Raw genomic sequence first — 14,773 nt, 5'->3', positions numbered from 1 at the left:
CCGGCTCTGAAGGCCCCACAGGACGTCCCGGGGGCCGGGTGCAGAGTGGACCCATCCGAGCCTCGCTTCAGCCAACAACTGGGAAGTTGCAGCTGTGCGCCCGGCGCCGGCGGGGCAGGGGGCAGCTGCGCGCCACAGGCCCGGCCCAAGCGGCGGCGGACCCAGACCCGGTGGTTCCGAGCTCGCTGCGTGAGTGGGCTGGAGCAGGCGCTCCGACCTCCGCGCGGGACAGGAAGTCCCCTGAGCCGCCGGGGAGGGCCGTCACCCGGCGCCGCACGGGCAGAGGCGGGCCGGTTAGCCTCAGAGCTTTCCGGAACTCACTGTCCCTCCAGGTGCGGCGAGGACGCGCGGCCCGGCCTCCAGCGCGCGCCCGGCACACAGTAGGCGCGCGGCCCCGCCCCCCTGGCGCGCGCCCGGCACACAGTAGGCGCGCGGCCCCGCTCCCCCGGCGCGCGCCCGGCACACAGTAGGCGCGCGGGCGGCGGGCGGAAGGGGGCGCTGGCGCGCGGTATCCGGGGGCGGAGCCGGCGCGGCGGGCCAGACCGAGGGGCGCGGGCCGCCGGGCCGCGATGGGCGAGGGCGGGCTCCCCCCGGCCTTCCAGCTGCTGCTGCGTGCTTGCGACCAGGGCGACACCGAGACGGCGCGGCGGCTGCTCGAGGCGGGGGCGGCGGAGCCGGCGGAACGCAGCGCGGAGCCCCAGGCGGGCGCGGAGCCGGCGAGGGCCGAGGCGGCCGGGCCCGAGGCGGCGGCGGCGGCGGCCGGAGCCCCAGTGCCCGTGGACTGCTCGGACGAGGCGGGCAACACGGCGCTGCAGTTCGCCGCGGCCGGGGGCCACGAGCCGCTGGTGCGCTTCTTGCTGCGCCGCGGCGCCTCGGTCAACAGCCGCAACCACTACGGCTGGAGCGCGCTCATGCAGGCAGCCAGGTGAGGGGCCCGGGATCCCCAGGGGTGGTGTCGGCGGTCCCCGGAGCCGGGCGGGCGCAGGTGGCCGGCCCTGTCTGGCGCCCCTGCAGACGGCCCGGGAGGTAACGAGTCAAGAACTCGTTCGAGAGAGCTGGAATGGTAAACTTTGAGCAGCTTGGGATTCTACAAGAAGTGGGAGCGCTTTCTAACAATAAAATCAGAATCTTAGAAACAGCGGGCTTTTCGAAACAATCTGAAGACCGCGTTGAATAGAATCTTAGAGACTTATCATCCTAGAGGTGTTCATTCATCCTTTCTTGCAACACGAGTTTCCTAAGAACCTACCTACCTACCCTTCCTAGGCTGGGTGATGGGGACACTATGGGAGCCAGGCACAGCCGCATCAGGAGCAGCTCATGCGCCAGTGGGCAGACCAGACAAGAGATGATGGGGAAAGGGCAGGGAGCTCTGGGGATGGCAGACCCAGTTCGTGGAAGTGGAGGAAGGTTTTTGGTAAGAATGATGTATATTTTCAGGTCGAGACTGGGTAAGAATTAACCAGGACAGAAGAAGTGGGAGGGGGGAAGGGCGTGATAGGAGGCTCACGCAAATGTTTGAAAGCAAACATGAACGTAAGGCATTGGTAGGACTGCTAGAAGGATGTCAGTCCTAGGAGGGGACTGGAAGTAGTGGGAGAGGAGCCCCCCACCCCCACCCCCGGAGAGGAGTCAGATGCTGTGTGACAGGGCTGAGAAAGATGAGGTATCCTAAGCGCCCTGGGGAGCAATAGAAGGTTCTAGGCAGAGTGAGTGACAGAATCAGATTTATGTTTTGGGAAGATCACTTTCACTGCAGGGTGAGGACAGATTGGAGGGATGGGCTAGTGTCGGAAAGCTTGGTTCGCAGGCGATTGCAGCAGTCTAGGGAGAGGTGATGGTAGCCTGGACCAGAGCAGAGAGAACAGTGGAGAGCAACTAGATGTTTGAGATGTTCTCAGGAAGCAGGATGAACGGGATTTGAAGCGCTGGTGGGAGGGGGACTCTGATATTCAGTAAAGTCACTCTCCCCTGTTGGCCATCATCTTAGGCCGCAGGCACCCCTCAGTTTGGTCTCTGGTGGGTGTTTTAGTATCAAAATGGTTACATTTGGGGCGCCTGGGTGGCTCAGTCGGTTGGACGTCTCCCTTTGGCTCAGGTCATGATCTCAGCGTCCTGGGTTCGAGCCCCACATCCCGCTCCCTGCTTAGGGGGAAGCCTGCTTCTCCCTCTCCCACTCCCCCTGTTTATGTTCCTTCTCACTGTGTCTCTCTCTGTCAAGTAAATAAATAAAATGGTAAAAAAAAAAAAATGGTTACATTCATGTTTTATCCTATTCTGAAAATGGTAAGCTTTTTTGAGCACTTTTTGTGACAAGCATGGGTTTCAGTGCTTTCAGTGAAGTAATTCATTTAATCCACAAAACCTTGGGCTGTGTAAGTACTATTGTCACCCCCATTTTACAGATGAGGAATTGAGGCTCAGAGAGTTAACTTCTCAAGGCCACACAGCTTTTAAGTGGCAGAGTCACATTAACACCCTGGTGGGTGGTTCCAGAGCCTGTGCTCCCTGGCCTCTGTTCTAGGCCACCAATCCTGTAACCTGACTATTTCCTCTTGGTCTTGGCCACGGGGAAGCTCCTCAACAATGGCCAAATGCGAAAGGGACAGGTTGCATGGTGTTTACTTTGGTCCTAACTTCACCCTTGGCCAGTGTGGCCTCTCTGCCCAGTACTTTGGGCAGTAGGACTTTGTGCCAGGTCTTTAAACACAGGTGTTAATTGCCGAAATTAGTTGGTAATCACAGCTGCTGTTCAGAAAGCCCCACACTTCCCCATCCTCAGTAATTATCTATTAGAAACGGAGCATCCGGGCGCCTGGGTGGCTCAGTGGGTTAAGCCGCTGCCTTCAGCTCAGGTCATGATCTCAGGGTCCTGGGATCGAGTCCCACATCGGGCTCTCTGCTCAGCAGGGGGGCCTGCTTCCCTTCCTCTCTCCTATTGTGATCTCTCTCTGTCAAATAAATAAATAAAATCTTTAAAAAAAAAAAAAAAAAGAAACGGAGCATCCACAAAATTCTCCCAGCCTTCCCTGGATTGTTTTATGTTTTCAGCCTAATTGAATGACCTCTTGGGCTACCTGTGGGTTCAGAAAGTATTCCAGGTGTCAGCATTTCAGTTCAAATTCTCTCCCTTTCTTTCTATCTGGTAATGTTTTGTACCAGAGGAGCTGGAGTTTGGGGTTTTAGGGTCTAGGTTCAAGTTTTGACTCTTATCACTTTCAAAAGAAGAGGCTCTGCTTTCCATTCAGGTCTTCAGTTTCCTCATCTGTGAAATAGGCATTATCAGTTTATTTCAAGGTTTATTGGGGTGCCTGGGTGGCTCAGTCATTAAGCATCTGCCTTTGGCTCAGGTCATGATCCCAGGGTCCTGGGATTGAGCCCCATGTTGGGCTCCCTGCTCAGCAGGAAGCCTGCTTCTCTCTCTCCCTCTGCCCCTGATTGTGTTCCCTCTCTCGCTGTGTCTCTCTCTGTCAAATAAAATAAAATAAAATCTTAAAAATAAATATTTCAGGGTTTATTAAGATCAAATGAGATAAAAATGTGACAGTACCTTTTAATCTGCTCCGAGGAGTTATCCTAGGTTTTATTTTACGCTTGATAACGAAATAGTGTGGTTTTTAAAAATTCTCTACTTCCATGGAGGATAAATGAGTTCTGTGGTCCTTTCCATGGCCCACCTCTGGACCATCCTCTGCTTGGTTATGCCAGTCATTTATTTAACACCATCTACTGAGCCCCACTGTCGGTCAGCCCCCAATCCTGTCCTCCGAGAGCGCACGGTCTAACAGGCAGACATAATGGTAGAAGGAAGGCTCAGGTGCATCCTAGAGACAAGGACCGGGGGACTTCAGGTGCCTAGATGAAGGGCACCTGAACTCATGGCGGGAAGGGGTCCTGGAAGCTGCTCAGAGGGCGTGAGCTCCGAGCTGAATCCTGAAGCAGGATGGTATACTTAGGAAAGACGGACAGGGGAGTGCTCTGGGCAGAGAGGCAGGACGGCAAAGGCAAAGTCATGGGAGGAGTAGAATTGGTGAGTACAGGCCAGAGTGGCGGGGATGCCGTGGGGGTTGGGTGAGACATGAAGTTGACTTGGTCAAGGTGGACAGGCCTCTTCAGGCTGTCAGCTTGGGGCAATCCTGCCACGGAGGATGGGCGAGAAGGAATACGACTGGAGGTAGGGAGACAGGCTGGGGTTGAAGTTTTCTGCATTTGAGCTTGTGGTTTTGATTTGCTCCCTTTCTGCTTTTGGAGAAGAGGAGGGACAGGCCCAGTCCCCCTAGAGCTGGAGGAGCCAGTTCACAAGCTCTCCCTCCAGAGGCTGAGGTGACCCGGTGCCGTTAAGGTTCACGTCTCTGTAGGTATTTTTAAGTTCAGATCAGAGTTTGGCCTTGGCTCTGCCTCCACAGGGAGAAGGGAGGCCCTAGGTTTATAGGAGGTACGAAACTCACTTCCGGAAAGGAGGGGAATGCGACAAGAGAACCAAAACGCTGCCTCGCAGATGCAGACGTTACGCAGGCATTATGATCTGGTGCTCCGGACCCCTCTCCCGTCATTCTTTCTGGTTAGTCCAAGGCTCCTTCCCACTCAGACCCTCCCTGCTCAGCCCCAAGTGTGCCAACCAAAACCCTGCAAAACAGATCTTTTCTGCCCTCTGGTGGCTAAAGAAGGCAGAGGTTTTGCTGGGAAGAGGTATCTGTTTTCCTGGTATTGGGGTTGGTTGGTGGTCGCTTCTGTGTCTCCCTGGCCAGCTCCAGCTTCCTGGAGGAGGGCCCCGCCCAGGCCTAATTCTTAGCCCCTGGCAGCCTGCATTCCTGCCAGCAGGTGGCAGCAGGCTTCTGGTGAGCCCATCTCTGCTGACCAGAGCCGGCTACTCCTCTTGGCATGGAGTGCCCTGGCTCATCTTGAAGGACTTTCTGCGTGTGTTTGGGGATGGGTAGACATGAGTCAGCCCTGAGCCCTGCCCACGGGAGTCAGCACAGATAGAAGTAGATTGCAAGGCTACAAAGCGAAATAAAATGAACTCTCTGGGATGTGGGAAGCAGCATGGTGTAGGGGAAAAAGTGGGGACATCAGGATTCAGACAGACCTGGGTTCTGACCCTGATACCACTTCTTACCAGTTGGGTGACATCGGTACTTAGTGTAACATAAAAGGTCAAATGATCATTAAAACATCTAACACTTATGCAGTGCTCCTTTGGCCAAGCACTGTTCTGAGTGCTGCATGTATTCTCTGTTAATATATACTAACTCGTCGCATCCTTAACAGCCCTTGAAGCAGACACAGTGATATATCCCTGTTTTCTAGGTGAGGCAATGAAGGCATGAAGAAGCTGAAGTTCTTTCTCAGGGTCGTATAGCTAGTGATTGGCAGAGCTGGATTTGAACCCAGACAGAGCAGTTGTTCACGTTTGATGGTGGACCTGCAGGGCCAGCACAGTCCTGGCACCAGAAGAAGACCTTTTACTCTGGGGCACCTGGGTGGTTCAGTTGGTTAAGTGGCTGCCTTCGGCTCAGGTCATGATCCCAGGGTTCTGGGCTCGAGCCCCACATCAGGCTCCTTGCTGAGCAGGGAGTCTGCTTCTCCCTCTCTCTCTGCCTGCTGCTCTGCCTGCTTGTGCGATCTCTCTGTCAAATAAATAAATAAAATCTTTAAAAAGAATGAGAAGAAGACCTTTTACTCTAAGTTGCTATTATGACTTTAATAATTAATGACAGATGAGAATTACATAAGCTGTCTCCGTGTCAGTGCTCCATGTTAGCGTCACTAATTCTCTGTCTTCCTGGCAGATTTGGGCACGTGAGTGTGGCACATCTCCTTTTGGACCATGGGGCTGATGTCAACGCCCAGAACCGGCTAGGGGCCAGTGTGCTCACTGTGGCCTCTCGGGGTGGCCACCTGGGCGTGGTGAAGCTACTTCTGGAAGCTGGTGCCTTTGTGGACCATCACAGCCCCTCCAGCGAGCAGCCGGGGGCAGGGGACAGCAGGGACGAGCTGTTGGACATCACAGCCCTGATGGCTGCCATCCAGCATGGGCACGAGGCCGTAGTGCGTCTACTGATGGAGTGGGGTGCGGACCCCAATCGCGTGGCCCGAACTGTGGGCTGGAGCCCGCTGATGCTGTCGGCGCTCATTGGGAGGCTTGGCGTGGCCCAGCAGCTGGTGGAGAAGGGGGCCAACCCTGACCACCTCAGTGTGCTAGAGAAGACGGCCTTCGAGGTTGCACTGGACCGCAAGCATAGGGATCTTGCAGACTACCTGGACCCACTGACCACGGTCAGGCCCAAGACAGGTCAGGCTGTGCTGCCACCAACCTGGACCCTAAATGGCGTTTAAATGACAAAAGCTGAGGCTTACCCAACCAGAGGGCATGTACAAATCAGAGTCTGGCCTACAGAACAGTGGGTCTTAAGTTGTGCTGTGCATAAGAATCAGTTGGAGAGCCTATTATTTGCGGGTTCAAGGGCCACCTTCTGGAGTGATTTGGTATCTGTGGGAAGAGCCTGGAACCCCCATAGCAAGGACCCTTCTTTTCAACCAGACAGTTCTGATGCAGGAGGTTCTGGGATCTTTCTAGAATAGGGGTCAGCAGACTTTTTCTGCAAAGGACCAGATAGTAAATACTTTAGACTTTGCGGGCCAGCCTCTGTCAAAACCACTCAATTCTGTTAGAGAGAAAGCGGCCGTACGTTATATGTCAATGAGTGAGTATGGTGTGTTCTAGTAAAACACTAATTACCAAAATAAGCTGGGAAGCAGATTTGGCCCAGGACTGTAGTTTACCAACCCCTGCTCTAGAACAATGTGCCCTCTGCCCATGGAGACCTTGGCCTCTGTAGGGGAGACAGGCAAGAAGCATGAAATAAACATTAAGTATATAGTATGGTAGGTGGGCAGTACCATGCTGGGGGTGGGAGATGGGCAAGGCTGAGGTTTGGGAGTGGTGGTGATTGGGGCGATGCAGGCTGCCTCTGGTGGGTGGCCTCCTGGAGCAGGTGAGATGGCAGCTGGCTTGCAGGAGCTGAGGGAGTGCTCCAAACAGGCTCTCAGGGAAGAGCCTTCAGGTAGGCCAGCAGCAAGGGCAAAAGTGTGTTCTTAGTGATAGATTATTAAATAAATAACCATTAGCCTCTAGCTGTTTTTGTGAGATGCCAAGAAATTCGCCTGGAAGGCACCCCCTGCCCCAGTTCTCTCCCTCTTGTGAGCTACAAGAAGGTACCCCCCGACCCCTACTGGGGTTGTTCCTGGGCTCGGACAGGGTCCCCAGTCCGCTCTGCTGCAGATGGCAACACTGGCATCTGGAAGGAGGAGGGAACCCTCAGTGGCACAGCTCCCCCAGCCTCCTGGGGTCAGGCTAGAGGGTCAGTGATTGTTTTGTATGTTTTGTATCCAATGGTTGCTTAGCAACCATCACACAGGCCAGAGGACTCGCTTTTTCCTCAAAGGGTCTTGCCATGAGAAGGCTCCGCCCACAACAAATTAGACTTTTATATACTTAAAGGAATGTGACATATTTAAAACTGAGATGCAGAATCCTTTCTTAATAGTATTGCACTAGCAGAATTAGACACTTAGTCCCATGGTCCTGTCCGTATGTCTCTGTGAGAAGCTTGGAGTTACGGAATACCCTCTCTGGGGTGGGTGCCAGTCACTGGTCAAGAGAACAAAAATTGCTGTGTGGATTTCTGGAGCATTTCCCATTTCTATTCTCGATCTCTGAAATCACCACATCGTCCCCATGTTAACATGTTATCCCCCTGTTGTTGGTGAGGAGAGTGATCATTCTGGAAACACACACTCACTTTCCAACACACTCACTTCGAACTTGGTGATCCCTGCACCAGGCGGCAGCTTCCTCCCAGCTGCTTGAGGGGGCTGGCCCAGCCCAGAGAGTTCGTTCGCCCAGAGCTACAGGTTCCCCTCACGGCTGTCACGCCCCTCACAGTTCCCTTTCCATGAACTCTGTCTCTGGAGTTCGTGGAATTGCCAGAAGTCTTGCATTCGGCCACCTACAGGGGTGCTGGTGCCGAGGATGTCTGTTTTCTAACAGTAGCACAGTACCTACCAGCTCAGGCTCGGAGGAAGGTGACCGATGGGGAGGGGCCGGCATGAGGTGGGTACAACAAGGCCCAGGTTTGGGGATAGGCGTGGCCTCCCATACCAGCTGGGCTGCAGGGACCAAAGTAAAAGCATCAGGGGGTTTGCAGGGGGCCACATCTGCAAGGCTGTGCAGACTCAGAGTTGTTCAGATTGCTTCTTATTTGGGAAGGAAGTCAAAAGTGAACATTGGGCTGTTCTGGTGGCCACATCCATGACCTCCCCCTATGCTCAACTGCTTAGTGTCTCCATTCTCTCCTTTGGGATTATGTCAGGGTTGTACCTTAGTTTTTAGTAGAGAAGAATCGCTTTTTTTTTTTTTTTTTATGTTTTTTCATAGGAATCCAGATTTTTCCAAGACCATGCTTTCCTATTACAGCTAAGAGACGACATCCCAAAATTTGGAATACCCCAAAATGATTGCTTTATAGGTGTGGGATCAGGAAATGTTTTGCTTCTTCAGGTTTTGTTGGCCTGTTTACTACCCAAGTTCTGTCTTGGGGGAATCTACAGACACTCTCCAACTCTTCCAGAAAGGCTGCCGGGTTCATCTGTTACATGGGTCTCTGATCAGATTGCTTGGGAAACCAGATCACTTTTAAAGCTAGGCTGTATTGTTACATGTGGGTGACTTTTCTATTCTATTAAATCTTTTGTGGTTAACTTTAAAAATCTTTGTTTACCTAGATGAGGAGAAAAGGCGGCCTGATATTTTCCATGCATTGAAAATGGGTAAGCACTTTAGAAAATCTTTTTGGAGATTTATGGGTATAGGGACGTTCTCCCAACCTAGTATTTGTAATCCATTTCAAGGCCACCCAGAGTGTTTGAGAAAGAAACAGGCATTTTGTTATTTCCTGACTCGGTGGTTTCACACAGGGTGGTTCAGCCCCTGGAGACTGGTAGTCATTATGATGCTTTACACACAAATTCCAGACTGCTCTCCCAGCCCCCCACCCCCACGCCAAACCCTGTGGCTATGTTCTGGCTTTTCCCTACCTCTGAAATGCTTCATGGCCTACCTACCCACTCCACTCTCATTGTGATGAAGCCAGAACTCTCTCCTGTTGTAGACCCCACCTCCAGGAAGCCCTCCCTGATCCTCACTCCCCAGGGAGATCTGAGCTGTCTGCGACACATTGCCCTTCATGTTCCTTCATCTGTTCTCTTGGGATATCAATAACACTTCTCTCTTTTAGAAAAACTATTTTTGTTCTTGCCTCCGACCCTTACCAAGAGATTTGAGGATGGGGGCTCCCTCTTCTTCACCTTTGTCGCCCCTCTGATGCCCAGCACCCCAGTGCAGAGGCAGGCTGAGCACCTGTTTGTTACTGAAACCTGCTGGGTAAGTCATCCGGCAGCCCGCTGCCTGCAGACCACCAGATCTCCCTCTTCTGTTTGCAGGAAACTTCCAGCTGGTCAAAGAGATTGCAGACGAAGACCCCAACTATGTGAATCTGGTCAACGGGGATGGGGCCACCCCGCTGATGCTGGCAGCGGTCATGGGACAGCTTCCTCTGGTGCAGCTGCTGGTGGAGAGGCATGCCGACGTTGACAAGCAGGACAGCGTGCATGGCTGGACAGCCCTCATGCAGGCCACTTACCACGGGTCAGTACCAGCTCTGCTCCCTCCATGGAAGGCTTACGATACCCTGAGCTCAGATAGGTTTCTTGAAGGGGTTTTCTGGTCCCGAGAAACTACAGATGAACTCAAGGGCTGGGAAGACCCTGAGGCACACACACACAAAAATCAAAGTGGTGCACGCTCATTCTATCCTGCATTCCTATTCTGTGTCCTGATGCCCGTGACCTTATCACAGAATTCACCAGTGCCCATAAAAACTGTGCAGCAGGAACATTTTATGCAGGCAGATAAGTGGCTCTAGTAGATTTCAGTGGAACAGTGGTCGGTTGGTTTGGAGTGTTCACACTGCTGTCCTTAAGTTTGTGTCCCACTGGAATCATTTCCATGAGCCATTAATACCGTTGGCTTCTCAGCAACTGGCAGTGAATCTTGTCCTCACCCTCTCCTTCTGAATAGGCACCGCCATTGACTGGTGCTTCTGAATCCCTTCACCTCCTGTTCTGCCTCTCCCAGGGAGGCTGGCCCAGAGACCAGGAGCTGCAGACCTTCTTACAGTGGCTCGGTGGTCTGATTCCACATAACCGGCCCTTCCTTCCCTGTTTCAGGTGATCACAGCACTCTCCCGTGTAGTAGTTTCATCTACTACTCATCTCAAAGTAGTTTGTTTTGCTGTTTGCTCAGCCTCGGGCTTCTGCATCAGACACCTTGGCCTATGTGGGGCTTCTACAGTGTGGGTGTCCTGATTTGGGGCAGGAGGAGTGGGGAATTTATGTGTGGGTGTGTTGGCCATGTAGTTTTCCTTTGGTTTGTGGAAGGAACACCTCGGCTTTGGTTTCCATCACATTCGCGTCTGATCAGCCTATGGTGTAGGGAAGGAGGAGTGTGAGACCCTTGGCAGCTTTCTGTGCCCTTCTTTTGGGCTCTGGGATGGGGCACTGTAGTTAATACCGTCAGCTTGCCCAGGAACAAAGCCAGGCTTTCGCTTTCAGTGCCTCTAACTCTGGCTTTTTCTTTCCTCCCCAGGAATAAGGAAATTGTCAAATATCTGCTAAACCAAGGGGCTGATGTCACTCTTCGTGCAAAAAATGGGTACACGGCCTTTGACTTGGTGATGCTGCTGAGTGATCCTGGTGGGTTGTTTCTGGAAAAGGGTTGTAAACCTGCACAGCCTTTCTCTGGCTAGGAATGGAGAGAGTCATCTTTGTTTTCAGCCCTTGCTTACTCATGGGGGAAGTCACTCTTAAGCCCCAAGGGGCTCACCACGGGTCCTCAGACAAGTGGCTTCCTTCCTCAGTAAAGGCTGGGCTGGCACCAGGTAAACCTCTGGGCTTCTCCGGCACCGGCCTTCAGGGAGTCTCCTAGGAGGGAAGGCCAGCGAGACACGAATCTGCCTCAGTGGGCCACACAAGCCCCAGAATGGTACCAGGGCTTTGGAGCCAGAAACCCTGACTCTCGGGGAAACAGAAAGGCCCCTTTGACAAGGAGAAGCAGACATGAAGCCATGGCCCCCTGTGCTGAATTGTGTAGGTAGAGGCCGCTGGGTCAAGGGCACTCTGCTGGCAGTGTCGCCATCCATACTCCCATGTTTCTTGGTCCCCGCAGGCATCTGCTGCTCCCCTTGGGCCCTCCCCAACTGTGACCGGCCCTCCTCTCAGACCTGAGGCATCCAGTCAGGCAACTCAGGGATCAGAGTCTGTCTGTCTGTCCTGTCTCCTGTTGCCCTGGATTTGCAGTCCAGGGAAGGAGAGAGGCTGGGAGGCCCTTCTGACCCACAGACTTTGAGCTGTGAGCCAGATCCCAGCCTACTGGCCTTGGCAGAGGTCTTTACCTCCTGGGCTACAGGGTGGTGGGCCGGAGCGCCCTACCTCATCACTGGCATTGCCCCCACCGCAGACCCCATGTGCCTACCTGGTTCCATTTCATCCTCACAGGGTGTGTGAGGGGAAGCAGAGCTGCATGTCCCCTTGTGGAGAGGAGGTGACCAGGGTCAAGAGAGATGGCTTGACCTAGCCGGCGAGTTGGGGTCCTCTGCCCAAGTCCAATAAGCTCGCTCCGCCTCATCAGAGACCCTCCCGGTGTGCCAAGAGTCTGTGTCCTCCGAACTCATCCCTGCATCACGCACCCTTTCCTTACACAAACTCGTGTTTCACTGTGTCTCTTCTCCCTTGGCTTCCGATCAATTCCCTACCCTCTCGCTAGTCGATTTTTTTTTCCTAGTGAGTTTTTTTAAACAAACTTTTTGCCTGAAATTTTCAAAGAAACACATGCTTATTATTGAACACTTGGAGAGGAAAAAAAAAAACAGTTATCAAGAGGAAAACACTGTTAATAGTTTGTAGTGTTTTCTTGTCAATTTCACTTATTGCGTTGTTTTGTTTTGGTAACCCAGGTAATAATAATAAGACCCCACCTCTCTTAAGCACTTACCTTAGGCAGAAATTCCCTTGAATCCTCCACATGCCTTCATGTGGTGCCTACTGGCAGCCCTTTCCAGAGACCCAGAGACTCACTCACCTGCCGTTGCACAGCCGGGGAGGGGCCGAGGCAGACCCGAAGCCCCCCCCCCCCATCGGCTGCAGAGTCTGTCCTCTTAAACCATGCTGCCCGTCGATCTTTCTGTGGGGAAATGAGTTTTGAGGCCAAGCGGGGTCTCCTTGAGCCCCCTCCCCTCCGTAGCCCAACGGACGTATTTGCAGGTAAAACGCTGCCTTTTGTGTCCATAGACACGGAACTTGTTCGACTGCTGGCATCTGTCTGCATGCAGGTGACTAAAGACAAAGGCCGGCCCAGCCACCCACCGCCTCTGCCACACTCGAAGGCTCGACAGCCCTGGAGCGTCCCAGTGCTGCCCGATGACAAAGGCGGGCTTAAGGTTGGCCTTTTCCTGCCCTCCAGGGCTAGATAGAGAGCGAGGCTGACAGGCTGCAGGATGCCTGCCGCTTCCTACTGACGCCGGGCTGGTTTCGGCTAGGGTGAGGGCGGCCCAGCAGGAGCAGGAAGTAAACTGGGGGTGAGCAGTGAGCATGGCAGATATGGGGGGGATCCAAATGCCTCTCCTCCCAGGCCAGGTGTGTGCGGCGTCTGTGTCTGCACGTGGGACACTGCTGCTGCTGCTGTTCTCCGGTCTCCCCGCTGCCCATGGGCCTGCATCCGTAGCTTTCTGGAAATTCCAGAATGACCTCCAGTTGCTCATTTCTAACTGCAAGCCGAGTATTCTTCTTTGAATTTCTCATGCTCCCCATCTTCTCTACTTGCCTGAAATCCACCTTCCTCTCCGCCATCCTGTCTGGGGTTCTGGCACCTCCATGATCTGCATGCTTGGGCCCCCTGTGCCTGTGCATCGCTCACGCAAGCCCCAGGTCTTCCTCTTGCTGTCATTCGCAGAGGTCCCTGCAGCCCCATCCTCGCTGCCGCCGCGGCCGCACCCTCCTGGCCTCCCCTCCCGGTGTGTCCCAGGGTTATGGGACACCCTGGGGGGGTGGTTCCGGTCCCCTCTCTCAGTGGGGGGTGGTACCGGTCCCCCCTCTCTCAGTGGGGGGACGTCATCTGCTGGAGCAGGTGCCCCAGGCCTTGCCGTGGACACCTGACATCTCTCACTCACACAGGAATTGGGGGAGGAGGTTACACAGTGACTGATATTACCGTGTTTGGCATCACCTCTTGTCCATCTGTCTGTCCCCGACTCACTATAAGACTCCAAGCAAGTGGGCACCCCATCTGGGTCTCCAATTCTCGATCTGTGTGAGGTGGAGATTGGTGAGATGAGGGGTGGCAGATAGGGTCGCCCCTAAGAGCTGAGTCAGAAAGGATTTAGAAAGAACCATGGCTTTGTGGGAGAGGGTGCGGTGACTGTTTGGGAGAACTTGTCATACACCCGGGGAGCAGAGGGGAAGCCTGTGTAAAGTGTAGTCCCCACCCCCAGGCTGGGTGTTCCTGGAGCACGACCTCTGCTCTGCATTTCCTTGGCAGTCCTGGTGGAACCGAATGTCCAATCGGTTCCGGAAGCTCAAACTGACGCAGACCCTGCCCCGCGGGCTCTCCAGCAACCAGCCTTTGCCTTTCTGTGATGAGCCAGAGTCAGCACTGGACTCCACGATGCGGGCATCCCCCCAGGATAAGCTAAGTCGCCTGGGGCTTCAGGCTGTCGCCCCTACCATGAAAGAGAATGGTAAGAAAACACTGCATGTGCTGTAGAATTCTCAGAATGGTCAGACCCAAATTCTCTGCCTTTTGTCCTGTCTCCTGGGCTGATGTCAGAGGGGAGATGCTTATTGGGATGTGACACAGGAGCAGAGTGGCTGGTCTGGGGAAGGACTGAGAAGCAGGGACACCAGTGCAGTCAGCATGGTAGAGTGGGGATGGTGGTGGTGAGAGTCCCTGGCCTCCGTCCCACACACCCTGCTGAGGGACCAGAGGCCAGGCCCTGCCTGTCCCTTGCCTCTGATAGGTGCTTTCCCCACCTGTCCAGGATGATTGGTCTCTAGCATTGGAAGGTTTTAAAATAGAATGAGTTATCTTGTGGGGGCTTGTGGGGTAGGTAATGGACTTCCCACCGCTGGAGATGTTCAACAGATTGGATGACTTTGCCAGGGGATCAAAGGAGAATCCCACACTGATTGGACAGTTGATTAAATCACATCCCTTCTACCAGACTCCCAGCCCCTAGACGAGCTCCTTCAGCAGAGCTTTTTGAGACAGACTTTTGAGCTGGGTCCTCCACTGTCTGACCCGCGTGGCAGTGGTTTATGGAAAAGCTGAAAACATGCTTCAAGAGATACCTTTTAAATATTTTCCTTCTGTTCAGATATTGAATACCAATTATTATTAAATATTAAATCACTCAGGAGAGTTGGTTTTCCAGGATGAATGCTGACCTTGTCACTCTTCCTCATGCCGTGAACCCGTTTGGAGTTGGAGGGGGGATCATTTCAGGAAATTTCCATTTGTCTCTCAGGTCCTGGGAGCACGAGAGGAGACAAAGATGATGTGTTATTGACCACCATGGTGAGTGTGGGGCTTTTCTAAAAGCATTTCAGGTCTCTACTAGTCATGAGTTGATTGATTTACGAGGCTGGATATAGACATGTGTCT

The 14,773-nt window shown here is 53.5% G+C and overlaps 1 protein-coding gene across 4 annotated transcripts in view; it reads left to right on the top strand.

Moving 5' to 3' along the window:
• Positions 1–524: 524 nt before the first annotated feature.
• The window catches only part of ANKS6 (ankyrin repeat and sterile alpha motif domain containing 6), a 49,322-nt gene continuing 35,073 nt past the window's right edge, over positions 525–14,773 (top strand). For all 4 annotated transcript variants that reach the window (XR_014302163.1, XM_082696489.1, XM_082696488.1 and 1 more), the window contains exons 1-8: positions 525–925; positions 5,790–6,292; positions 8,785–8,829; positions 9,502–9,706; positions 10,706–10,812; positions 12,406–12,554; positions 13,652–13,850; positions 14,637–14,686. Coding sequence is in view for 3 of the 4 variants with exons in the window: in XM_082696489.1 (XP_082552615.1) it covers positions 570–925; positions 5,790–6,292; positions 8,785–8,829; positions 9,502–9,706; positions 10,706–10,812; positions 12,406–12,554; positions 13,652–13,850; positions 14,637–14,686 (1,614 nt within the window). In the remaining variant the exon portion in view is untranslated. The remainder of the gene's footprint in view (positions 926–5,789; positions 6,293–8,784; positions 8,830–9,501; positions 9,707–10,705; positions 10,813–12,405; positions 12,555–13,651; positions 13,851–14,636; positions 14,687–14,773) is intronic.

This window comes from Mustela nivalis (assembly GCF_964662115.1).
Source record: "Mustela nivalis genome assembly, chromosome: 13".
NCBI lineage: Eukaryota > Metazoa > Chordata > Mammalia > Carnivora > Mustelidae > Mustela > Mustela nivalis.
This window is presented reverse-complemented; position numbering and strand designations above follow the sequence as displayed.